The sequence below is a fragment of the Diceros bicornis genome, chromosome 2 (genome assembly GCF_020826845.1).
Source record: "Diceros bicornis minor isolate mBicDic1 chromosome 2, mDicBic1.mat.cur, whole genome shotgun sequence".
Taxonomy (NCBI): domain Eukaryota; kingdom Metazoa; phylum Chordata; class Mammalia; order Perissodactyla; family Rhinocerotidae; genus Diceros; species Diceros bicornis.
In genome coordinates this window covers 50,972,477-50,996,785 of record NC_080741.1, presented here as the reverse complement: position 1 = coordinate 50,996,785, position 24,309 = coordinate 50,972,477, and the positions used below count along the sequence as shown (strand labels likewise).

The 24,309-nt window shown below is 56.4% G+C and overlaps 2 protein-coding genes across 3 annotated transcripts; both read left to right on the top strand.

Annotated features, from left to right (window-relative positions):
• Window positions 1-3,811: 3,811 nt before the first annotated feature.
• On the top strand, window positions 3,812-7,559 carry LOC131411027 (uncharacterized). Its single transcript, XM_058549708.1, has one exon. The coding sequence runs from the start codon at window positions 3,858-3,860 to the stop codon at window positions 7,557-7,559; it is 3,702 nt and encodes a 1,233-aa protein (XP_058405691.1). The 5' UTR covers window positions 3,812-3,857.
• A 3,432-nt stretch (window positions 7,560-10,991) lies between these two features.
• CAMKV (CaM kinase like vesicle associated) lies at window positions 10,992-24,140 on the top strand. Of its 2 annotated transcripts, none has more exons than XM_058558892.1 (11): window positions 10,992-11,128; window positions 19,679-19,787; window positions 19,884-20,015; window positions 20,193-20,267; window positions 20,481-20,619; window positions 20,763-20,883; window positions 21,039-21,114; window positions 21,208-21,344; window positions 21,506-21,584; window positions 21,821-21,908; window positions 22,203-22,857. In XM_058558892.1, the coding sequence occupies exons 2-11, from the start codon at window positions 19,693-19,695 to the stop codon at window positions 22,782-22,784; spliced, it is 1,524 nt and encodes a 507-aa protein (XP_058414875.1). In that variant the 5' UTR covers window positions 10,992-11,128; window positions 19,679-19,692; the 3' UTR covers window positions 22,785-22,857. The 2 variants fall into 2 exon arrangements, with proteins under 2 accessions (XP_058414875.1, XP_058414884.1); XM_058558901.1 differs by lacking the exon at window positions 10,992-11,128 and adding an exon at window positions 18,474-19,075 and having other exon boundaries at window positions 22,203-24,140.
• Window positions 24,141-24,309: the final 169 nt, after the last annotated feature.

Here is a 24,309-nt window from a genome sequence, read left to right as displayed (position 1 = left end):
TTCCTCTTTGGGGCCTTGGTTTCCCATCAGTACCCAGAGAGAGTTGACCACAAGGTCCTTTTTGGTCTTTTCAGAAGCCTTCCTTTGCCTGGGCTGTGCTCCTTCCTGGAATGCCCTCCCTCCACAGATCTAAATGCTACCCATCTGCAGCCTGTGGGGCAGAAGGACTGGTGTATGAGCCCCTAGACTGTAGGCAAGTATGACCCTCTGGGGAAACAGGCCTTGCTTTTCACTCTATCATCAAGTGGTTGGCTACTGGGAGCCCTTTAAGGCCCCTTCTGATCCTTGATTTTTGGAGATGTCCAGAGTCTTCCCAGGGTACAGGGAGGAGAAGGCAGTAGACTAGAAGAGTTCAGGGCCAGGGACTTGACAGAGCTGCCTCTTGAGAACACAACAGAGCCCAAAATATGTCTGTGTTGGAGAAACAGGTCTGGGAGACTTGGCTGGTCATGGAGCTCCCAGTAGAATGCAACCTTTGTGCCTCTCCCCTTGATGCCCTTCCTGCCCACCATCCTCCAGGCCTCCTAGGTGGGAGGGTTCCAGCCTGACCCATAGGGAAGAAGGGTTTCTCAGAGTGATGAGACTCTCCCCATATCATGAAGTCTGATCCTCTCCACAGGGGTAGGGAGAGCCAAGTGAAGTGTGAGGGAAGGCAATGCTGGGACCTGCCCTCACAGAGGAGACTCTGTATGGCCTTGCCTTCAGACTGAGCTCCTTCTAGTTCCTTCTTGGCCCCTCCATCCCAGACAGCCCTCAGCCTGGGGAATGGGCTCAGCCTGGGGGAGGGGTTTTCCAGGGGGTTGCCATGGCAACATGTTGGCCCTCCTCACTTCCCAGAATCAGAAATAGAATTGGATGCCCTTCTTCCTAGTGACAGACTATTTAAAAACATGTTGGGGGGAGGGGTACAGGGGCAATGTTCCTGTCTGATCCCTGGGGGCTGGGCAGAAGGGGCCCAGCCTGGGAGCCTCTAGCTGCCCTGCTGCCCCTTCCCTCAGCTGGGTGAAATAGAGTGGGCTTTGGCCAACCAAGAATTCTGAGTACAAAAGACTCAACTTGGTCCCACAGGGTGTGTAGCTGGTTCCTTCTCAGCACCACCAGGTTCCTGGGAGGGCACTGGTTTAGTGGCACCAACAGGGAAAATGTCTCCTCCAAGCCTGAGCCACCTGCTAAGCTGTTGTGAGGAGGATCAGGTCCATGTGGGACACAGCTTGGGTAGGGGCTTGGGGCTGCAGCACTCGGAAGGGAGGCATGTTGGCTCCCCTCCAGCAGGGTCCATGCCCACGTGGCCCTGGGCATGGCACCCATTAGTGGCACCATAGGTTCCTGAAGTGTGGGTCCAGAGTCTGGTGGCCTGGCTTTGAATTCTGGCTCTACTACTCACTAGCTGAGACCTCTGTGAGTTCTTTCTCCTCTCTGTGCCTTGATTTCCTCCTTTGTAAAATAAGGATGATAGTGCCTGGCTCACTGAATTGCTGTGAGGCTGGCTTACATGTGCTCAGCCCTGCTTGGCACAGAGAAGGACCCAATCAGTGTCAGTCATTGTTCTTATTGCTATAAGGAGTGCTTGCTTCCCAGGTGGGAAGAGCCTTCTCCCTTCTCCAGACTGCCTTCTTTGGGCCTTCTTTCATGGGCCATACCCTTCAGCTGACTCTGTTCCCTTCCCCCAGCATACCTCAGGTCAGTTGTTCACAAAGACCCCAGGAGGGCTGGAAAGGAGGACTATGCCTCATTTCTGCAGGAAGTGGGGGATGGCTCAGTGGTCAGACAGGCAGGGGGCTCTCAGGGCCTCTCTCCATGCCTCCCTAGCCCTCCCAGGTACAGCCCAGCCCAAGGGCTGCACAGGCATTAGAGGCTGCTACTAGCATCTCTGTCGTGGGAAAAACAAAACAACAACAACAAAAATAGTTTGCTTGGGACCAGAGATTAATGAAGTTAATAGTGTTCAGCAAGCATGTGTGTGTGCATGCACACATGTGTAGGCCACAGACCCTTGGGCTCTGCCACCTTTCTGGGCCATAGTGTGTGGTGAGCAGCAATGTCCAGAGACATCTGTCCCCATTCTTAACTGAAGGCGAAGTCTGCAGAATGGGGAGGGGGTCCAGGGGACCTGAGACATGGCTGAGTCAGGCATTGCCCAGCGCCGAGTCGGGAAGGTGCAGATGCAGCACAGTGCTAGCCTTGGTCCTGGGTCACATCGCTTCACATACCATAGCCAACTGTAAGCACTATTTTTTTTTTAATAATTTTATTTATTTATTTATTTATTTTTCCCCCCAAAGCCCCAGTAGATAGTTGTATGTCATAGCTGCACATGCTTCTAGTTGCTGTATGTGGGACGCGGCCTCAGCATGGCCAGAGAAGCCGTGCGTCAGTGTCCGCCTGGGATCCGAACCCTGGGCCGCCAGTAGCTCAGCAAGCGCACTTAACTGCTAAGCCACGGGGCCGGCCCTGTAAGCACTATTTTTAAGCTCTGTGAAAACACACTACCTCAGAGGACAAGCCTACAGCTGCATTCTTCACAAACCTGTTTCCTGGGTGGAAAGACTGAGGCCTGAAAGGACACAGTCCTGGAGGACAGAGAGTGGAGGCCCAGTGTTCATAGCTGGGGGGAGGGGGGAGGGGGAGGGCCTGACCCCACCCCAGTCAGAACCTCCAGACCCAGGCCTGTGGCAGTGGGCGGTTCCCCAAACTGCTGCCTCGGCCTGTCCTTTGTGGCTTCAGGGCATGTCTGGGCCTGGGCTTGCGGTCTAGGCAGGTCCCGCTCCTCCTTGCCCCTCTGTTTGCCCATCTAAGAAATGAAGGATGGAACTGCCCACGCTCTAATTGCTTACTTTTCCTATGTGCCCACCCTATGTCTAGTCCTTTGTCCAACTTGTCCTCACTATATATGGAGCTATGCCCACTGTGTGCCCAGTCCTACACCCACCATACCCCCACTGTGTAGCCAGCCCTGTGCCCACTGTGTGGACAGCCCTGTTACCACTGTGTCCCTATTGTGCCCCATCCTGTAATTGCCTCTTGGCTGGCTCTGTGTCCACTGTGGCCTAGCCCTATACCCAGTGCTCTGCCCACCTTCTGGCCAAGGTGAAGTTGACACAATGTGACAAGAGCTAGAACATTCTGACTTGAGGATTCTGAGCAGAGGCCCCACCCCTGCCCCGTCAGCCCCATCCCCACCTCTGTGGGATACTGGTCCTGGGCTTCAAGGACATGTGGCTGTGGGGAGGGTGCTCTATGAGGCACAGGCAGAGGAGAACCATCTGGAGCAGAAAGACTGCCAAGGAGCTGCTGTCCCTGGAGCAGGAGCTGGGGAACATAGGGGAGGGGAGCTTGGGCCTGAGCCTGGGTCCCTCACCCTCTTCTGCCTCCCAGGACTGAGTGGTGAAGGGGCTTTGGACCACAAAGGGCCTCATGTCACATACTTGGAACTTCAGCGCTGGGTCAGGGCTTAAGTCTCAAGGCGCCACACGGCAAATGAGGAGAAAGGGCCAAGTGTGGCATCTGTGGTAGACTAGGAACCCAGGGGCTCCCTTAGTGTCTCCTCTGTCTACCTTTCTTCCTTGGCCTTATACTGTCCCCCGTCTCAGGGCTCTGCCCTCACTCTAGCGCTGGCTTGAGCAGAGTGGTCACCTGGCGGGTAATGGGAGGGGAGGCTGGCCTAGGGTTGGCAGACTTCACCAGGCTTCCTGGGCCTTTCTATCTCCCAAGGTTCCCTGGGCAGGCCCCCATTCTTCAGGGGGGTGGGGCCCCTGGTTTCCTACACTGTTACCTCTCCAGGTCACTGGGGGCTGTGATGTGTGGGGTTCCCATGGCAATGAAGTGGGGGCAGGGCACCTAGGGCATGGAGCAGGACTATGGAAGTTACCAGGAAGGTGGGGGGCCCTGATCCATCGGGCCCCCAGGGCCACCCCTCACCCAGCAGCCAGCGGCTGGGGGGTGGCGTCAGAGGGTCCCAGGGACAATGGATAAACTCAGGATCCATATACTTCAGGCAGGGGTTGTCATTGTCCACCGAGGCCATCATCGATGGGGCCTGTGGCCCAGCCGCCCAAGCCCACGCCCCTGAGCCCATTCACCAGCTACTCCGGGACCCTGCTGAGGTTAGCTCCCACTGTGGCTGTGAGTGGGCTTCCCAGGATGCCCTGAGACTCTCCTCCACTAGCCCGTTTCCAAGCCCCATCGTGGGAGCCCAAATGCATCTCGTCATGGAGAACGGGACCCTGGCCCTACCCGTGCGCACGCGCAGAGACAGCACCAGTGACGTGGCCCAGCACCGACCCTGCCGCTCCCGGTTTCAGGTGCAGGTTGAGGGGGAAGGCAAGGCTCCAGCTAAAGTCCTGGTAGGCTGGGGCAAAGGCCCTTGCAGCCCTGACCAGGCAGCCCCCTCGGGCATCAGGAAGAGCTGGTGGCTACCGTATTTCCTTTCAGGGGAGGATGGCTCAGCTGCAGCCCAAGGTCCTCTTCTGGCTACAGCCCAAGATCAGGGCCAGGGCAAGTGCCGGTGTCTGGCTCAGGCTCCTCCAACAACTCCAGCTCAAGCAAACACTCCAGCTCTGTATACAACCCCAATGCCAGTGGCAGTTGAACCTTACACCTGCAACCTCGACCACCTGACTGATACTATTGCCACTACCAAGGGCGTGTCCCAAGACCTCCTGCTCAGGAAGTGTGGCAACCGACGGTCAATCCTCTTGGAGTCTTCTAAAGTGGTCACATCCTGCCAGGACAAAGTGAATTTCCATTCTCAGGAGGAGCCTCCCACTCCAGCACCCACTCTAAAAGAGTCCCCAGACCATGCCCAGAAGCTCGAGGTTGCCAGAAGACAGGTGTTACCCAAGCAGCCCGAGAACCCAGTGGGGAAGCCCCTGGTCTCTACCTCCAGGCCAGGCAGCCCAACACCAGGCTCAGGACCTCTGGGCACCCTCAAGTCCCAGAGGAGTAGCCAGGAGATCTGCAGCTCTCGGCCAGACCAGCAGCCCCTCAACGTTTGCAACAACACCTGCTCCAATGTGCCACTCTCTGCCCACCAAGTAACCTGCCACAAGGAGTCCCCAGTCCTGTCTCTCAGGGAAGCCACGCAGATTCCCACCTCCAGTGCCCCTACCTGCCAGCTCCAGGACACTGTGGAAGACCGTGTGCTGGTATTTGATATGGCCACGGGCAATACCAGGATGGGGCTGCTGTGCCATGACCCCATGGGATCACGGGCAGTGCTGGTGGGCCTCATGTCCAGCCACCCACCCATCTATGTCCCTGAAAATATGCTGTCCACCCAATTGTTGGCCATACCCATCCTCTCCCCTGACAATAATCGCTCCAGCTTCTGGTCCACTTCACCCATGCTGTCCAGCCCTGTGCCTTCTAGCCTGTCATCTGGCAGCTACCGAGATGTAGCCCTGGTTCCCAAGGAGGCCAGGCTCAACCTGGAGTCACTGGACTCCCCTGGTACTGAGACACCCATCAGGGTGGGGTTGCTTACTGGGCCCATTCCACTGGGGATGCCGCTCCAATTTGGTGAGAGGATACTGAGCCATGTCCATGATCCTGGCTGGTCGAAACCTGATGCTGAAAAAAATGAAGCTAGTCGCACCATCTGGACGCTAGATGCCTCCAGGATGCAGGATACCTCTATGGTCCAGGCCAAGAAACTGCAATGGATGAACTCAGAGCAGACCCCAGAGCCTGCTCCACCAGCCAAAACCCAGGAGGAGCCCAGATCCCTGCTCCAGGACGATATAGGCAGCCACAGCCGGAAAGAGGTCATTACCGCTCAACCTGCCAACTCTCAGGCCGAAGGTGCTGGGCAGGCTCCCCTCAGTGGTCGGCCCCCACTAGTAGAGCAGCATCCCCTCGCTGGACAGCTCTCTCCAGCTGGTCAGCCTCCCTCTGTTGAGCAGTGCTCCCTCACCAGGCAGCCCTCCCTTCCTGGTGGGCCCCCTATCACTGAGACCCCTCTTGCCAGGCAGCTTTCTCTCACTGGGCAACCTCCCTTTTCCCAAGAACCCCCTATCTCTAAAAAGCCCACCCTTTCAAGAGGGCCCTCCACCACCAGGGAGCCTGGCCAGTCCTCTACACTGTGCCAAGAAGGTGAGACCTTGGGCCTGCCTACCCATGTAGGGGTACTTCAGGTGCCCCTGTCCCCTGAGGAGACCTGTGTCTATGTGAGCAGAGAAAAAGTTAGCATCGGTGCCACTCAAAGCTCCAGCACGCATCAGCTCTCATCCTGGCAACCTGGCAGCTCCCCCAGGGCCCAGGAGGAGCAGCTTTCCCCGATCACATTCACCACAACTGGCACTGGCTGCAAGGTCTTGCCCATGGCCATGGTGGGCACTGAGCCCCAAGGTCCCCAGTTCAAGCTGACAGCTGAGGACGTTACACAGTCGTCAGTGGTCGCACACCTTGGCCTGTTACACGGGGCCTGCTATGAGCTGGTGTCCACCACAGATGCTCTGCCAGTACGGTCCCCAGTGCTCTGCCGCCACTCATTGGGCCCCTACCAGGACATGGCGGCCGTGGTGATCGACACAGGCACAGGCTTCACCAAATGTGGACTGGCTGGAGAGGACCACATCCTCAGTGTGGTGCCCTCACGTGTCCAGCTGCTGCAGCACCCAGTCCAGGGTCAGCCCAGGTATGCAGTGCCCAAGAACCGAGAGGGCTCCTACTCGGTGCTTAATCGAGGAGTGGTCTCCGACTGGGATGCACTAGAGGTGCTATGGCAGCACCTGTTCCATTGCAGGCTAGGCGTACAGCCTGAGGAGCTGGCTGTGCTTGTGGCTGACTCACCCATCTCACCACGCACCAACCGAGAAAAGGTGGCTGAAATACTCTTCGAGCGTTTCCATGTGCCAGCCATGCAGACAGTGCATCAGGCCCTGCTGGCGCTCTATGCTTATGGGCGCACCACTGGGCTGGTCCTGGGCAGTGGCCATGGCACCTCCTACGTGGCGCCCATCCTCACTGGGGATCTGGCCCCACTTGACACCTACCGGCTTGATGTGGCCGGTGCTGACCTCACTGAATACCTAGCTCAGCTATTGCTGGCAGGTGGCCACTCACCGCCCAAGGCAGTGCTGGTCAACCAGATTAAAGAGGCCTGCTGCTACGTGGCCATGGATATGACAGCTGAGATGGCCCGCACTCAGGCCCAGGCCCGGGTGGAATTCGTGCTTCCAGACAAGCAGGTCATCTCGCTGGGCTCTGAGCGCTTCTGCTGCCCTGAGGCCCTCTTCCAGCCGGATCTGCTAGGCCTCAACCAGCAGGGCCTCCCACAACTAGCCCTCCAAAGCATCAGCCGGCTGGAGGCCAAGCAGCAGGAGCAGCTGCTGGCCAATGTGGTGCTGGACGGTGGCAGCACCCTGGTAAGTGGCTTTCCTGAGCGCCTGAGACAGGAGCTGGGCCCCTGTGCCACTGTGCTGGGCTCTCCCCACCGTGCTGTTGCCGCTTGGCTGGGAGGCTCCATCATGGCGTCCCGGGACTCCTTCCAGAGCCTGTGGCTCAGCCGCCGTGAGTACGAGGAGGAGGGCCCATGGGCCATCTACAAATACCATCTGTGAACACATAAAAGTTCTGGTTCTGCTTACTTTGAACACTGTGGCATGTTTTAGGCATAGGGTAGTGCGGGGAAGGGCAGAGGTCCAGGTATGGGGTCAGGGATGGGGACCTTGGCACTCCCAAGGCAAACCCTGCCTCTGCACACTACAACTCCATGGGCCCTGGCAATCCTATCCTTTCCAGAGAGCCCCAAGCCCCTTGGCTGGCATTGGCTCTGGTCTAGCCTGACCTTTACTGCAACTCAAGGGCGAACACAGAGAGTGGCTGCTGTGGGTTTTGCCCCGTTGCCCTGGTGACAAGTGCAATTACCCTTGATTGCCAGCTGGTTGCCATGGCAATTTCAAACATAATGTAATAACCCACATAGCCTGGAGTGAGTCATGAAGGGGGAACAGCCCCCTCCTCTAGCTCCAGAGGAGAAGATTGCTTGCCCTCCTCCATCTTGGTCCCTCTACAGGGGGCTAAGGCCAGCAACATGGACAACAGCCAAAAAATTCCAAAGATGGCTGGGGGCCTGCAGCATTTGTTGCCCCCAAAGGAGGGTCCCTGTCAGTCTGGACTTCTTGGGGGAGCTGGCCTAGTAATGCAGGTACCTCCTAAAGTCAACTTTGGCTGGAGCTCTCTGCTGGGTTGGCAGGGGCTTCCGTTGGCCAGTCAGAATAGGAAGGTATGAGAGTGCTGGCCTTTGGTGCCCTGGGGCAGGAAGTTGGGGTAGGGGGGCAAATAAGTCCTAGATCCTGGATGGGAGGTACAACTTGAGCTGGGGGATGATGCCCTGGCCTGCTTTGTAGGCTCTGTGGATACAGAAGCTCACAACTTATCCTGCCTCTCTGACTGTCTAGTTCTGGAGAGAGTCAGAACTGTCAACTTTGGGCTCCCTTCTCTTCCTCAGCCTCTCAAGTCAGGCAGCCCCTGCCCACAGGGTGGCCAGGGTACAGCCCTCCTCAGAAGATCCTCATGGAGGCTACCAGGCAATGTCAATGCCAACTGCCCCTGTCTTGTTCCAAACTCTTCCATGCGCTAAAGGGCCTCCTGCTCTCCCTCTGGCCAGGAAGGTGGCTAGAAGCCATGGCCTCTGACCTTGTTTGGCTCTGAATAGTGGGGGTAGAAATTAAGCTCCGTGTCAGCCCAGTCCATGGTGTGGAAGAGCTAAGAGGATGGCATTCAGCTGGTGTTGCTACTTTCTGCCCAGTGGGCAGCTGGAGACTGAAGCCAAGACAGTAAAGCCCTACCCTGCCTGTGCCTCTCTGGTTGGGGGCTGAAGGACAAGCCATAACCCCGTCCCAACCCTGGGTCCTCGTCTTTAGGTTACCCTCTCCACAAAGGGCAAAGACCTGCCCACCCCCACACATGCCTGAAAGTGAGGGGCTCCCCTAGGTGGACAGACTAAAACAGCCAACGATGTAGGGTCATCACAGCCCCTTTCCAGCCCTGGGCATGGTTCAATCTCTTCCCATGTCCTGCTCTCACACTGCAATTCAGCCTCCATAATCCTGAGGCCTGTGTCAGGCGAGAAGGAGACCGGTGGCTCCAGGGACCAATGGCTCCAGGGACTAGCTACAGTGTCTATGCGCATGTGTGAGCGAGCATGCTTGGGTACACACAGAATGCAGACACACATGCCCCTGGGCACCACAATACACACTGTGCTGTTGTCATCTCCTTCAGCATAACAGCGCACACACACATAGACACATTCACACGTGTGAACACACAACTCTGCCACGTGCTCTCACCCACAGGCACACGGAGTGTGCACAGGACCAAGAAGAGGTAGAGCATTGCCAGCAGCAGGCAGGGCTCTAGTGAGCCGCCTCTTCCCTTGCCTCTAAATCCCCCATTTCAGCTTCTCCTTGGCCCAGCTGCTCCACGCCTGGATAGCCATGACCTTTAGGAAAGACAGAAAACGTGTGTGACATGTGTGGGGTCAGCAAGCCATGGCTCAGCTGGACCATACAACTCAGAGAACCATTGTTTCAAGGACAGTGGACAGACAGCAGAAACGACTGAGTGCCAGACCATTCATTCATTCTGCAGACATGAACTGAGCATACTGAGATGAGACACAGGCTCTGCCCTGCAGATGCCCAGCTTACCAGGAGATTCCTACCCAGTGGTAGAGTTGGTGCCATGACTGAGACCACCCAGAGTCCAGGGAACCTAGAGTTGGCACCAGTCTGGACTGGAAGAGGTGATTCAAAGCCAGGGGAGGATGTAAATGGCTCCTTGACACCCCCTCTGGAGGAAGATATTGAGGGGCCTTGTTTGAGCAGTCATTTCCCAGGATAGCCTTCCAGCCCCAGCGCCAACTTCCTCACTTGGGCAGTCAGTTCTGTCAGTAACCATGGGGAGCCACGCAGGGGAGACTCACTCAATGTGGCCAAGGGTTTGGAGATGACTCTACACAGGATGGGGTCAGAAGGCTCACTGGGAGGGTTTGGTGGGGCGGAGTCCAGCTCCTCGCACCAAGAAGCTTAAGTCTGGCCTTCAGATACTGGCCTTAGGGCTTGTGACAAGGGCAGAGCAAGCATTGAGCCCATATGCCTCCCTGACAGGGGACAGAGCAATGGCCAAGGACTTCCTTCAGAGCTTCTTCCTGGCAGTTCTCAGCCCCCTCCAGTGAGGGACCAGGTCTGGTAGGCCACCTTGGTGCTGCAGTTCTCCTGTATCCCCATATCCCAGGCCAGGCCACCGATGGTGATGCTGCTCTTGAAGTGTTTGAAGGTGATTAAACCGGGAAGAAAGCAGAGTCCACACCATGTCATAGGTGACTTTTACAGTTTGGGAAATTCAGTGCCACACAGGAGGAGGTAGACTCTGCTAGCTGCCTGGCTGGCACCTAGGGATGGGAAAGGCTTTGGCCTGCAGGAGTGGAGGGTGGAGTGGGTTTTGAAGACTCTGCCACCATGGTCTGGGGCCCTCACTGACCACTTGCACATGCACACACACAACCACGTGTTTACTTACTCCTAGCTAAGGGATGCCAGTCTAGTGCCGCTTGCCCTAGTGACTGCCCACGTGGTTCTTTTAAGTAGCTTCTGCCCTTTGGGTCAGGTTTTGGGAGCTGGGCAGAGAGCTGGTCCCGCGGGGACTACTACTTGCCAAGAGACTGCTCTTTAGCTCCAGGACTCAGGCTTTCCCCACACCTCCTACTCCCCACCCCCTACAATGGCCATAGGAAGGCCCCTCCGGCCCCTGTTGCCCGGTCAGTCTGAGGGCGTAAGGGAGCCTTTGAGTGCCTGGCCGGGCCGATCAGGCCAGTGCTCACCGACACACCTTCCACCTCTCCTCCGCCCACCTTCGAGCGGGATTCCAGCCCCAGGCTCCACCAGGGGCGGGGCGGGGCCGGCTGAGGGAGGCCCCGCCCCCAGCCCGCCCCCGGCCCGGGGTGCGAATCCGGTGCCGATGAGCGGCGGGAGATGCTGGAGGTTCGCGAGCCGAAGCGGCTGCAGCTGGCGCCGCGTCTGCCCCGCGTGCCCGGAGTGGATTCTGCCCGCCGCCCCCGGAGCCCTCGGCGCCCCACTGAACCCGCGATCGATCGCTTCCTCCCTGTTACCGACCGGCGCTGCAGGTGCGGGGCGGGCCGGGCCGGGGGCGGGTGCCCCTTGAAGGCACGTTTTGGGGGTCTTGGGGGGATTGGGTCTCTGGCTCAAGGTTCGGGTCGCCGAGTGCCGCGAGGGCTCGGGGTCTCGGCGGGGGCCGAGCACGCGTGCTATGTAGATCCGGGGGTCGGCGGGCGGGGTTGGGCTAAAGTTCCTCGTCACCCCGGACCACTCGGTGGTCCCAGAGAAAGCCTCTGAGACTCAAGTCCAGGCGAATCTCCCCTCCCTGCCCGCCCCCCCCCCTCGCTTTCTCGCTGGGCTCCTAATTGTGAAAATATTAACCCTCGAACATTCGTGGTACCCCATGGGGGTAGGGGCTGAGAGCTGAGCCGTCCCTCCTGACTCCCAGAGCCGCCTCCAGCCCCTCCCAACTGCCCCCGGGCCCCCTCCCTCCCTCTTGGCAGTCACTAATTTCCATGACAACGGAGAGTTCTTTATGGGCGACAACCTGAAGGGGGCTGGGCGGGGCTGCCGCGGGGTGGGGGAGGAGGCTCCAAGCCCCTGGGGACCAGCGGCCCCCTAGCCAAGATCCAGCTTCCAAGCCGTAATGTGGGGGCCAGCTGGGGGTCCAGGGCACCGACCCAACGCTGCGCGATGTGGGTGGGGGACCCACATGTTTCTGCTGGGAGGTGCGGGGCTTGGTGCTCACACGTGTGCCTCCCGCATGTGTGTTGCTGTGCCAGCGGGGGCGAGTCAGCAGCACTGGAGAAGGGGGTCAGGGTGGCACCACGGTGGGGAGCAAAGCCCTTGGCTGGGGGTGGTGGACAATGAACAGAGTTTCTGCCCTCCCCAGCCTGCAGTGTCTACCAGAGACCCTGGGTTCTCCGAGCCCCCCATAGCTCCGCCAAACTGCTTTTGTCTGCACCCCTTAGGCAAAGCATACTCCACCAGATTCCCTCCTAGGGAGCAGGGCTCTCTGTCCCTCACCAAGAGCTCAGTCTGCAGCAGTCCCGCCTGGCACCCTCCTCCAAAGCCTAGGCTTTGAGCTCCGTAGGACCACCTGTGGAGAGCCCCCCACTCCCACCCCCAGTTGATTCCTGTCAGCTTTAGCCACTTGCTGGGCCCCAGTTTTCTCAACTGGGAAATGAGTGTCTCCACTCCTCTCAGTGTCAGCCTGGGCCCTGGGGTGGAGCAGAGGTCTCTCACCCTTTCTTTTACAGCATTTGGTGTGGACTCCCCAGGTGCCATAGGCTGCCGTTCCCCTATCTGCTGCTGGCCCTCCTCTCCAGCCTGTGCCCTGGCCACCACTGTCTAGCAGTCCTTGCCCTGGCCGGGAGAAGGCTACAGAGTCCATGATCTCTGTCCAGGGAAACTGAGGCATGGGGGCCAGGTGCTGTGCAGTTGTTATCCTGTTTCTGGGTTGCTTGGGTGCTGTTTCTGGTCCTCCTAACAGGGTCCATTGTTGGGGAGGAGAATGGCAGTGGCAGGGAATGAGGCTGAGCTGCAAGAAGGGCCCTGGGGACCCAAGGCCTAGAGAGGACAGCAGATGGGGGGGTGGGGGGTGTGCACGTGCCTGGGGAGTCTAGGTAGGGCTGGGCCAGCTGAGAGGAGGGGCTGTAAAGGGAAGCGAGGTCTCCAAACTTCATTTCCACAGCACCCCCCCCTCCGCCCCGTGCTTATGCCTGCGACATGTTGGACCTGCATTACCTAAGCTGCCGTGATGACAGGGAGAGGGGCTGAGGAACTGTTCTGGCTGAGGGGACTGCAACAGCGGCCTCTTCCCCAAGGCTACGGCTGTGCCTCTCACACCAAGTCCAGTGCATGTCTGGGGGATACAGGAGGGTTCAGTCTCAGAGGTCCAGGCACCAGGGACAGCTCCTGGCCCAGGTGTTCAGAACACATGGCCATGGAGAGCTTAGGGCTCTGCTGCACACCCTTAGGCCCCTTCAGAACCCCCTGCCCTTCTCCTTCTGTGTCTTTATGCCTGTGTCCCTTTTACTCTGTTGCCTCTTTGCTCCTCTTTCATCGCAGCTTCTGCCTTTGTCTTCCTGTGTCCCTGGCCCTCTCTCTCTTTTCTAAAATCTCTGGGTTTCCCCACCTCTCCTTTCTTGATGGGGACCAGGGTCACAGAACCCATGGGGAAGGAGCCGGGCCAAAGTCTCAGGGAATTCTTGGAGAAGGGATTTGGTCAATGCCTGCCGCCTGCCCCCCCCCCCCCCCCCCCCCCCCGCTGCCCCGTCCCCCTGCCGTTTTAAAAACTTCCATCACCATAGCAACTCTTTACTCTGGGGCCTTCCCCTGCATTTCCTCTCCTACACCCACAGGGAATCAGGGCCCCCAGTGGATTTTCCTTCAGGGGTTCAAAGATTGGGACCCCAGGTGCCTGGAAGTGGCCAGTTGGCTCTTGGCTCTGCCTGAATGCTGAGGCCTGAATGCTGAACTTGCTGGAGGTAGCACTCTACTGTGTGCCCACCCCCAAGACTGGAGAGGCCCTCCTCTTCATGCTCCCTCATTAGATAGGAGAGAGTCCCCGCAGCAGGAACGATGGACTGTGATGTAACCAGAGCCTGAGGCCCAGCCAGGGTAACCCCCTGCCCAGTTCCCTGAAGCAGTTGGATGGTGGGCTAGAAGCTTGGTTCTGCTTCCTGACACTAGACCCTGAGAGTGAGGTCTCTATTTCTCCCAGTCCTGTAGGTGAGGCCTCAGCTATGGGCCAGGCAGGGCTTGGGCCTATGTATGTCTGTTGCAGTGGGAAACCCAGCCCCATTCTCGGAGAGAAGAGAGGATGGAAGGGGAGGGGGTGCCTGCAGCCTGGTGTTCATAGCTGCCACTAAATCGGGAGGTGTTGCCCACAGTTGTTGGGAGATAGCTGGAGGCCTCCTGGGCCCCTCGTGACCTCCCTAGATTTACTGCAAGTTCTGGAGCCCCACATGGCAGAGGACCAGAGTGGCAGGAATCTCTTGTTTATGGCTATGAAAGGTGGGGCCTGAACCAGGCTGACCCCAGTGGAGGAGGGGCAGGACTCTAATGTGGGACCTCTAGGCCTCTGGAGCTGGCCTGTCCCACTCAGGCTTCCCCTGGGCCAGACATGCCTTAGGCTGCAGTAGAGCCCCTAGGGGGCACTTTATTTTCAGGGCACCAACAGGCAGAGTCCTCCTCAGGGTTGCCTGAGCCCAGGGGTCAGACTTGAGGAACAGGCAGTAACTGGGGAGTGCTTGGGCCCCGGGCACTCTTAGAGCCAGCTAGAAGGGCAGTGGCAGTGGCAGTGCCAGGCTCTGCGCTTCCCCCAAGCTCCCTTTGGATAGCTCCCTGTGCGCCCCATTCAGTTTCTCTGCAGAGAATGGAAGGAGCCATGTCTCTAAGGAAATGGCCACTATGGGGCTCCTGTGCCCTCCCATGTCCCATTGTGGACCTGAGGCAGAGCCCAGGTGCTGTGTCGCTGGGAGGAGAGCTCTCCGCTGTTGGGTGTCGGGTCTCAGCTATCTGGGCCATGGGGGTGAGAAATGCAAACCCCTTTCTGCCTGGCTTTCTACTCTCCTTGAAGCTGTCCCTTGGCTGCGCCTCCCAGCTTTGGGGCCAGGGCTTCTCTTGCTGCAAGCAAGAGCCAGGAGCTTGGTGCACACACCGGCAGCCTCCCAGGCAGCAGTAGTGGGTAGCAGATGATAGTAGGTGGGGGTGGAGGGGACCAAGGTGCTAAATGGAAGTAGGGCGCCTCTTTCTCCACTTTGTCCCTGGGCCAGGTTGGGGGTGGAGGCAAGTGAGTGCAGTTAGACTGGTGAGGAGAAGCAGTGACTGGCTGAGATCAGGGCAGCCATGGTAGGGGGGGGAGGCAGATCTGTCCCTGTCCCAGCCATGAAGCTGCAGGACATGGCTCCTGGCTGATGTGATTGTGAGCAGAGGCCTGGATTTCCCTGGTGGAGACATACCCCAAGACTAGCCCTGGGTCTCTGTGGGCACGAGTGCATATGCATGGGAAAAGCTGGGCCAAGATCAGGGACAGGCATATACAAAACCTCCCATGCCATACTGCAGAGCACAAAGCTGTTGATGTGGGGTGGGGGGAGGTGTAGGTTGTGGAAGGTATCTCAGAAAAGAGTCATTTTGTCTGGAGCATCAGGATTATTTTAGACAATTTGTTGCACAAATAACTTTATAATGTCAGAAATCACAATGAAAGAAGAGATTCAGCCTGGTCTTGGCACCTAGCTCCTGTGGAGGCTGCTCCACAGGGAGGCCAAGATGGGCAGTGCCCTTGCCAGTGCCCACACTTCCTGCCATGAGTGGACACAGTTGAGCTGGCAAGTCACCTGTTGTTGGATCTTTAGGTAGTTGCTGATTTTTTTATGTTATAAATAACTCTGCTGTGACACATAAGATACTGATGGGAGGCTTTGGGGGAAGGGCATTCCTGCCAGAGAGAACAGTGTAAGCAAAGCAACAGAGCTGGGACACAGGTCCCTCCCAGCCCTCCTGGGGAACCTGCAGACTGAGGTACCACCCTCCCACCCAGTACTTGGCCCATGGATTCCAGCCTGAAAGGGAATCGCTGCACGTTAGAGTCATTGAGGGGACTGATGCAGGCCCCCTCCCCCAGATTGTAGGGCATTAGAGATGGGTGGCCAGCAGTGGTGGGTGGCTGTGGCTCTACTCTTAGCTGTGAGAGTGGGATTCCAGCCACATGCTCCTCCCCGGCAGACGCAGGAGCAGGGCTGTGACCATGGTGGCAAAGACACGCAGTCGGGGATGATCTTCAAAGCTTCTCTTGTTTGCCTCTGCAGTGCCTCACAAGATGGCTTAAGCTCTGGCTTAAATCACACTGATGAAATGCATTTGCGTTCCCTGAGCCAAACAACCTGGATGAGGGAATGATGGAATTTGTTCCCTAATGCTGAGGGCAGATTTGAGGGAGAACTTCCAGAGCTGTGACCCCTGGGAAGTGGGTGGCCTCTGCCTGGGAGGAAGCAAGGAGCAGTGAGAGCTGGTCATAGGGCTTGTGTGGGTCCTGGCCTCTGACCCTGGCTGGCAAATTCCCTCTGACCAAAGCTGCTTTCTCTGGGGGTGGCTTCCTTCCTTCTCCACTACCCTGTGGCTGTGAGTGACTCCAGGTAGGGAAGCATCTAGGTAGTCAAGGCCACAGTCCAGGCCCTGTGCACAGCAAGTGCTGATTGATGTGGAGGGAGAATATGCACGGTCAGCAGAGGCAGAGCAGTTTGAATACAGCCTCTGTGCAGAGCTTTCTGTAGCCCCAGTGTCACATTGACCAGGCATTATGGAGGCAAACTCTGGGTCAGGTCTGCAAAGGTCCAGACACTGTCACCAACTCCCCTCCTGAAGTTTACCTCTGAGGAAGGGCTGCAAGTGCCTTCTCCTTTGGGTGCTGGAGCCAGTCCACGCAGCACTGCAGGTGAGGATTGGGCTGGCAGGGGTTGCAGACCCATGGGGCACCATGCCCCAGGTACCACAGTGCTTGGAGCTCACTGCAGTCAGCTGCATGTTGTCACCCGTGTGCCTGGAACACCTACCTCTGGCCAGGGGCCTCTGCCCTGTACCTGACTGCCTAGGTCTCCTATGGGCCTGGCAGTGAGGCACTAGGCAGGCTTGTCTTGCTTTTCCAGACCATTACCCTTGCATGCCTCCTGGCAAACCCTTCCCCTCTAAGGCCTAGCCCTAATGCTATTTCTTCCTCAAAGCCTTTCCTCACCTCTCCAGCCAGGTGGGGGTTCTCCCTCTGAGGAATCCCCCAAGCACTGTGCCTGAATGCAATATTTATTAAATCAATAAAAGTAATCATAGCAGGGGCCGGCCCGGTGGCATAGTGATTAAGTTTGCACACTCGGCTTCTGCAGCCTGGGGTTTGCAGGTTCGGATCCCGGGTGCAGACCTATGCACTGCTTATCAAGCCATGCTGTGGCAGGCATCCCACATATAAAATAGAGGAAGATGGGCACAGATGTTAGCTCAGGGCCAATCTTCCTCAGCAAAAAGAAGAGGATTGGCAATGGATGTTAGCTCAGGGCTAACCTTCCTCACCAAAAAAAAAAAAAAAGTAATCATAGTAAAAATTCTAACAGAAAATTAATAAACAAAAGATATAAATCTGTCCCTCCAACACCCAATTCTTTGCCCCAAAGAGCACTCTTATTTTCTTAGGTGTCTTTCCAGAAAAGAGTTTGAGTGTACACCAGTATATAAACTTTAAAAGATGTACCCAAGCAGCAGCACCCTTTATCCGCCGTTCTGTCCCTTGCTTTTTCATCTAGCACTGTATCTCAGAGACTGTCCTACAGCAGCACATTTTGATCTTGTTGTTAGTGCCATGGAATGGATTCCGGGCTAGTGACCCTGTGTACAGCAGAGCAGAATCCTGCCGGGTCTTTTTGCACCATCCTCTCACTTTCCAGAGCTATATCAGACAATACTCCGCTACTATTCATAGGGTTTTCATGGCCAGTTTTTTTTGAAGTGGGTGGCCAGATCCTTCTTCCTAGTCTGTCTTAGTCTAGAAGCCCCGCTGAAACCTGCCCACCATGGGTGACGCTGCTGGTAATTCAAATACTGATGGCATAGCTTTCAGCATCATAGCAACATGCAGCCACCACAGTATGACAACTGACAGAGGGGTGGTGTGGTTCCCTGACCGGGAAACGGACCTGCTGCGATAAGAGCACCGAATCTTAACCACTAGACCACCAGGACTGGCTACCTTTTTATCTACTTTATTCTTTTTCATAGCTACCAAGTATTCTTCAGTATGGATGGGCCATAATTTTTATTAACATTTTTTAATTGTGAAATATAACAAAACTCTAGGAATGTGCCCAAAATTGGTATGTACATTTTTACGAATTATTATAAAGCAAACACCTGTGAAACCATCACTCAGGTTTAGAAATAGGCCCTGCAGAATCCCCCCATGTGTCCTGACTCAATCACAAGCCCTCTCTTTCTCTTGGAAGGACTCATGGTGCTATTTCTTAGCTTTTCTTTATAGTTTTACCAGTATGTTTGTATCCTTAAACAGTGTAGGTTAGTTTTGCCTGTTTTGAACTCTATATCAATAGAATCACACTATATGTATTCTTTTTTTTCTTCAATTTTTTTGTGTGTGTGTGTAAGATTAGCCCTGTGCTAACATCCGATGCCAATCCTCCTCTTTTTGCTGAGGAAGACTGGCCCTGGGCTAACATCCGTGCCCATCTTCCTCTGCTTTATATAGGATGCCGCCACAGCATGGCTTGACAAGCAGTGCATTGGTGTGTGCCTGGGATCCGAACCTGCGAACCCCGGGCCGCCAAAATGGAGCACGCGCACTTTGGCGCTGCGCCACCGGGCTGGCCCCTATATGTATTCTTTTTTTTTTAATACTTGTGTGTGTATTTATTTATTTATTAACAATAGATATGTACTAGCATATTCATAGCAGCACTATTTGTAATAACCCCAAACTAGAAACTACCAAATGCCTATTAACTGTAGAATGGATAAATAAATTGTGGTATATTCATCCATGGGAATACTATCAACAATGAGAAAGAACCCCTACAAGTATGTGCAACAACAGCCTATATGTATTCTTTTGTGTTTTTTTCACTCAACACTGTGTTGGTGAGATTCACCATGTGGTTGGGTGTAGCTGTAGCTCCTTCGTTTCCGTTGCTGTGTAATATTCCATTGTGTGACTATACCACAATACATCCTGCTGTTGATGTATATTTGGGCTGTTTCCAGTTTTGGCAATTATGAATATTGCCACTGTGAGCATTCTCGTATGAGTGTCCTGCTGCACAAGTGTATGCGTTTCTGTAAGGCATATATTTAGCAGCACAATTGCTGGTTGATAGGATATGTTCGACATCAGTAGTTTTACCAAACTGTTTTGCAAGGGGGAGACTTGCTATACACCAGCAGTGCTCATGTTCTCCACATCTTTGCCAACACTTGGTATCTTCAGATTTTCAGAGATAACTATCTGATAGGTGGGTAGTTACAGCCCCCTTCATCTGTGTAATAGCTGAAATTTAAAGAAATTTTTTGATAATCTTTTTTTTGTGTGTGTGACGAAGATTGGCCCTGAGCTCACATCCATGCCAATCCTCCTCTTTTTGCTGAGGAAGACCGGCTCTGAGCTAACATCTATTGCCAATCCTCCTCCTTTTTTTTTCCCCAAAGCCCCAGTAGATAGTTGTATGTCATAGTTGCACATCCTTCTAGTTGCTGTATGTGGGACGTGGCCTCAGCATGGCCGGAGAAGTGGTGCATCAGTGCGCGCCCGGGATCCGAACCCGGGCCGCCAGTAGCAGAGCGTGCACACTTAACTGCTAAGCCACGGGGCCGGCCCTGATAATCTTTTTTTGAGTGTACATAATGCAAAACAATTCCCTGATATGTGAGTCTAAACCCAAGCTGAGTGGTTGGAAGTACAGCCGGAAAAGCAAGCGTAGGAGTGCCTGACCACCTTCCTGCTGTAGTCTCTGCCCCTGGCTTGGCCTGAGCCAGGCTGGTGTCTCCCAGAGGCAGCCTCTATGTTGTGGGGAGAAGGGGGAGTGGTATGGCTGAGCCAGACCTCATCCTGCCCACAGCTCAGAGCTTGGCCATGCCGTTTGGGTGTGTGACTCTGGGCGACAAGAAGAACTATAACCAGCCGTCGGAGGTGACTGACAGATATGATTTGGGACAGGTCATCAAGACGTGAGTGCTGGGTCTGGTGGGCAAGGGCTGGGGAAAGGGGAGCAGGGTGCAGCCCATGCTAAGGCCAGGGCTGAGTGGGGTGCCTGCTGGCTGTAGTGAGGAGTTCTGTGAGATCTTCCGGGCCAAGGACAAGACGACAGGCAAGCTGCATACCTGCAAGAAGTTCCAGAAGCGGGACGGCCGCAAGGTGCGGAAGGCAGCCAAGAACGAGATAGGCATCCTCAAAATGTGAGTGTGAGGCCTGGGGGAGGGGTGGGGGAGGAGGTAGCAGGGAAGGGCTTCGACGGCAGGTGGCCTTAAGCAGTACCAGCCTCTGGCCAGTTAGTCTGCTGTGGCCCACAGTGGCAACCAGAGCTTCTCTTCGGGATTCCCCAGCCCTAACTGATGGCTCCTCTCTGCTGCCAGGGTGAAGCATCCCAATATCCTGCAACTGGTGGACGTGTTTGTGACCCGCAAAGAGTACTTCATCTTCCTGGAGCTGTGAGTGTGGGTCTGGGGTCCCAGGATTCCTCAGTCCCCAGGGCCTTTACCTGCTCACCTTCTACAGCCAGGGAAAGCCCCTTTTTTGGACCCTTGGGGTCTCAGATCCATGTGCCTTGCCCAGCCAGCTGCCTGGTATAGGCAGCCTGCCCAAGTGCTCCTGCCCCACCCCCGATCCTGCCCACGCCAGGCTCAGGGGCTGGTGTCCCTCAGGGCCACGGGGAGGGAGGTGTTTGACTGGATCCTGGACCAGGGCTACTACTCGGAGCGAGACACAAGCAACGTGGTGCGGCAGGTCCTGGAGGCCGTGGCCTACCTGCACTCACTCAAGATCGTGCACAGGAACCTCAAGGTGAGGCCAGGAATCAGGTCAAAGGGTCAGTTGGCAACTGGTCTGGGGCCGGGGCAGGCAGCATCTTGGGATCTTGGTCTAGCCTCTGAGGTCCTCATGGAATCTTCCTTTGCCCACCCACATGCCACTCCTGGCTGGAGCAGCTGGAAAATCTGGTTTACTATAATCGGCTGAAGAACTCAAAGATTGTCATCAGTGACTTCCACCTGGCTAAGCTAGAGAATGGCCTCATCAAGGAGCCTTGTGGGACCCCCGAGTACCTTGGCAAGCAGGGGGTGGGGCAGGGCCAGGGTGGGAGACAGCCTTCAAGGAGTGGGTCTGGGTAGGGAGGGAAGGAAGTCCCCATCCCAGGAAGTGGGTGTGAGTGGTACCAGGCGTGGCTAGGCCTGATATTGACCAGCAGATGGACACATTTGCAGCCCCAGAGGTGGTAGGCCGGCAGCGGTATGGACGCCCTGTGGACTGCTGGGCCATTGGAGTCATCATGTACATCCTGTGAGTGGATGGGTGGGCAAACAGGCTTGCAGCCAGGCAGGGTGGGGGCCTGTGCCATGGCCTGGGTGACCCTGCCCTTTGGCTCCCATGCAGACTTTCAGGGAACCCGCCTTTCTACGAGGAGGTGGAGGAAGATGACTATGAGAACCATGACAAGAATCTCTTCCGCAAGATCCTGGCTGGCGACTATGAGTTTGACTCTCCATACTGGGATGACATTTCGCAGGCGGGTGAGGAGGTGCCCAGCATGCGGGTAGAGTGAAGGGTTGGTGTGGGGGACCTGCTCTCAGCCTCCTCTGCTGGACTCTGTTCCTACCCCTCAGCCCATTCATCACCTCTAGACAGTGAGATGGGGCGCCCATGCCTAGCCTCTCCCTGGCTTTGTCCCCAGCCAAAGACCTGGTCACAAGGCTGATGGAGGTGGAGCAAGACCAGCGGATCACCGCAGAAGAGGCCATCTCCCATGAGTGGTGAGCAGGGCCCAGGGAGGATGGGAGGAGAGGCCAGGGTACCTTTGGCCTCTGTCCTCCTCATACTTAGCAGCCCCCATTCTTGAGGCCCTGAGTGGGGGTTATGGAACACCCAGAGCTCAGGCAGCCCAGAGGGTCTGCCTGGTAATCCCTGGATCTTACAAGGAAAGGGCTGGGCAAAGTCTCCATGAAGGCCCATACCCCATCAGATCCAGATGTACTTACACCCTTTCCAGGATTTCTGGCAATGCTGCTTCTGATAAGAACATCAAGGATGGTGTCTGTGCCCAGATTGAAAAGAACTTTGCCAGGGCTAAGTGGAAGGTAAGGCTTGGATGGCTCCCTTTTCTGGACTGATCCCATGTGTTCCTTCTGGCACCTACAGTTTCTTGCCTGTATCACACCCCTGCAGCCACATACAGGCTTTTCTTCAGCCATCAGGGGTGGCTGTAGCCACCGTCACTACCTTAAGCTGGTGTGCTGAGCATCTGGGTCGCTAGTCTGGAGTGGTCAGAGGCAGCCAGGGGAACCATGGAATGGTCTGGGTTTGGTGTTTGCCAAGGAATGGATCCAGTTTCTGTAAGGCTCATTCTGAGCCTCTCTCCATTGTCCTTTCAGAAGGCTGTCCGAGTGACTACCCTCATGAAACGGCTCCGGGCACCAGAGCAGTCCAGCGTGGCTGCAGCCCAGTCTGCCCCAGCCACAGACACTGCCACCCCTGGGGCTGCAGGTGGGGCCACAGCTGCAAGTGGAGCTGCCCCAGCCCCTGGGGGCAGTGCCACCTCAGCCACAGTGGGTGACGCTGCTCTTGCTGCGAAGAGCAATAATGTAGCCCCCGCAGACCGTAGTGCTACCCCAGCCACAGATGGCAGCACCACCCCAGCCACTGATGGGAGTATCACCCCAGCCACCGATGGGAGCATTACCCCAGCCACTGATGGGAGTGTCACCCCAGCCACTGACAGGAGTGTTACCCCAGCCACTGATGGGAGAGCCACACCAGCCACAGAAGAGAGCACCGTGCCCACGATCCAAAGCAGTGCCACACCGGCCACCAAGGCAGCTGCCACCCCTGAGCCAGCTTTGGCCCAGCCGGACAGCACAGCCCCAGGGGGCACAACAGGCTGGGCTCCACCCTCTAGTAAAGGGGAAGAGGCTGCTGGCTATGCCCAGGAGTCTCGGAGGGAGGAGACCAGCTGAGTGGGCAGGCTGATGGGGGGCAGGGGATGGGCAGGAGGGTGGGAGAGTGGATGAGGGGCTTTTCACTGTACATAGAGTCACTGGCATGATGCCCTCACTACCCCCTGCCCCTCCCTCCCAGCATGGGGCATGTCTGGGAGCCATGGGAGAGCAGTCTCATCTCCTGTGTGTATGTGCGTGAGTGGTGGGCAGGCCAGAGGCAGGACTGGCCTCAGCCCCTGCATGGATTCCTCGTGGCTTTTCTGTCTTTTGCTAGCTTCACCAGTTTCTGTTCCTTGTGGGATGCTGCTCTAGGGATACTCAGGAGGTCCCTGTTACTCTTCCCCTTTCCTTTTTTTGCCCATAATTCCCCCAGGCAGGCCCTGCAGGTCCCATCCTCTCCCAGGCTCTAAACTTGGGTGGCCTTGCCCTAAGAGCTAGTCCTCCAGTGAGGCTCTGTCTGCGGTCTTAGGCTCCTGCACATGAAGGTATGTGCCTGTGGTATGTGGGATGCTCTAGGAGTGGACACAGGCCAGTATAGAGAATGCAAAAATCTAGGGCAGTATGCTTTAAGACAAGACTGGTCGCATGGCTGGGGGCACTGCTTGGTAGACATGAGGGTCCTCAGAAGTGAAAGAGAATGAATAGGAGGGTAGAAGCTTCCATCTTTGTTCCTGGGAAGTTCCTCCCAAGACCCTTGTGCTGTTTCCCAGCCTCCTGGGTCCTACAAGTAGGACCTTGTGCCCTGAGTTTCATGAGCCTGTAAGGGGAAGGAGGAGCAATTAGGATGTGGCAATGAGAACTGGGAGGGCAGAGTGCAGGCCCAGCACCTAGTGCACCAGCCTAGCTGGCTCCTTACCCTGGGCCACACAGGAAGGGCTGATATCCCCTGGCTCTTTCCAGATGGCCCCTCTCAGGCTCAGTCCACAGTCCTATCTATCCTACAGGGCCTGCCGCATGGCAGTGTCCCATAGTCTGATTTGGGAGTTTGCCCTTCACAGGGGCAGATTTTCTGCTCTCCCAATTCAGCAACAGAGAGGAACCCCTCTATGTCTGTGACCCACTTCCCTTTCTGCCAGGGGCCTCTGAGCCATGCTGAGTTGCTTTTGCTGGGATGAGGAAGTGGAATAAGACTCCCCAGTTTCCTGATGGAGGCTCCTGGCAGGTCCCCTTTGTCAGACCCTACCACAGCCTGGGCTGGCAGCCACACTGGTCCCGGCCCTTCCTCAGCACTCTGGTGGCAGTCCTGCCCTTCTCCCTGCATGCCTGTGGGTCTGCTCTGGTGTATGAAGGTCGGTGGGCTAACCGTGTGCCTGCTGAACCTGGCAAATAAATGTCACCCTGCCAAAGCCTCTGGCCACCCTCTCGCCTTTGCTTCCTCTGTCTTACTGGGGAGGGGCCCCTGGAAGGCAGTGGGGAGGGGAAAGGCTGGGATCAGGTTCACAGGTAGTGGCCTGTGCTCAGTGCCATGTGGATTGCTTGGGCTGAGAGTGCAGATCATCCTCACCACAGTGTGTTACTTGATGGTGGTGGTGGGGGTCCTCTG

Excerpts from the sequence above, each read along its gene's own strand:
- LOC131411027 (XM_058549708.1), top strand. The coding sequence starts at position 3,858 with ATGGAAGTTACCAGGAAGGTGGGGGGCCCTGATCCATCGGGCCCCCAG.
- CAMKV (XM_058558901.1), top strand. The coding sequence starts at position 19,693 with ATGCCGTTTGGGTGTGTGACTCTGGGCGACAAGAAGAACTATAACCAG. Across the intron at positions 20,620-20,762 it reads TCGTGCACAGGAACCTCAAG|CTGGAAAATCTGGTTTACTA; the intron begins GTGAGGCCAGGA and ends TGGCTGGAGCAG. Across the intron at positions 20,884-21,038 it reads TGGGACCCCCGAGTACCTTG|CCCCAGAGGTGGTAGGCCGG; the intron begins GCAAGCAGGGGG and ends ACACATTTGCAG.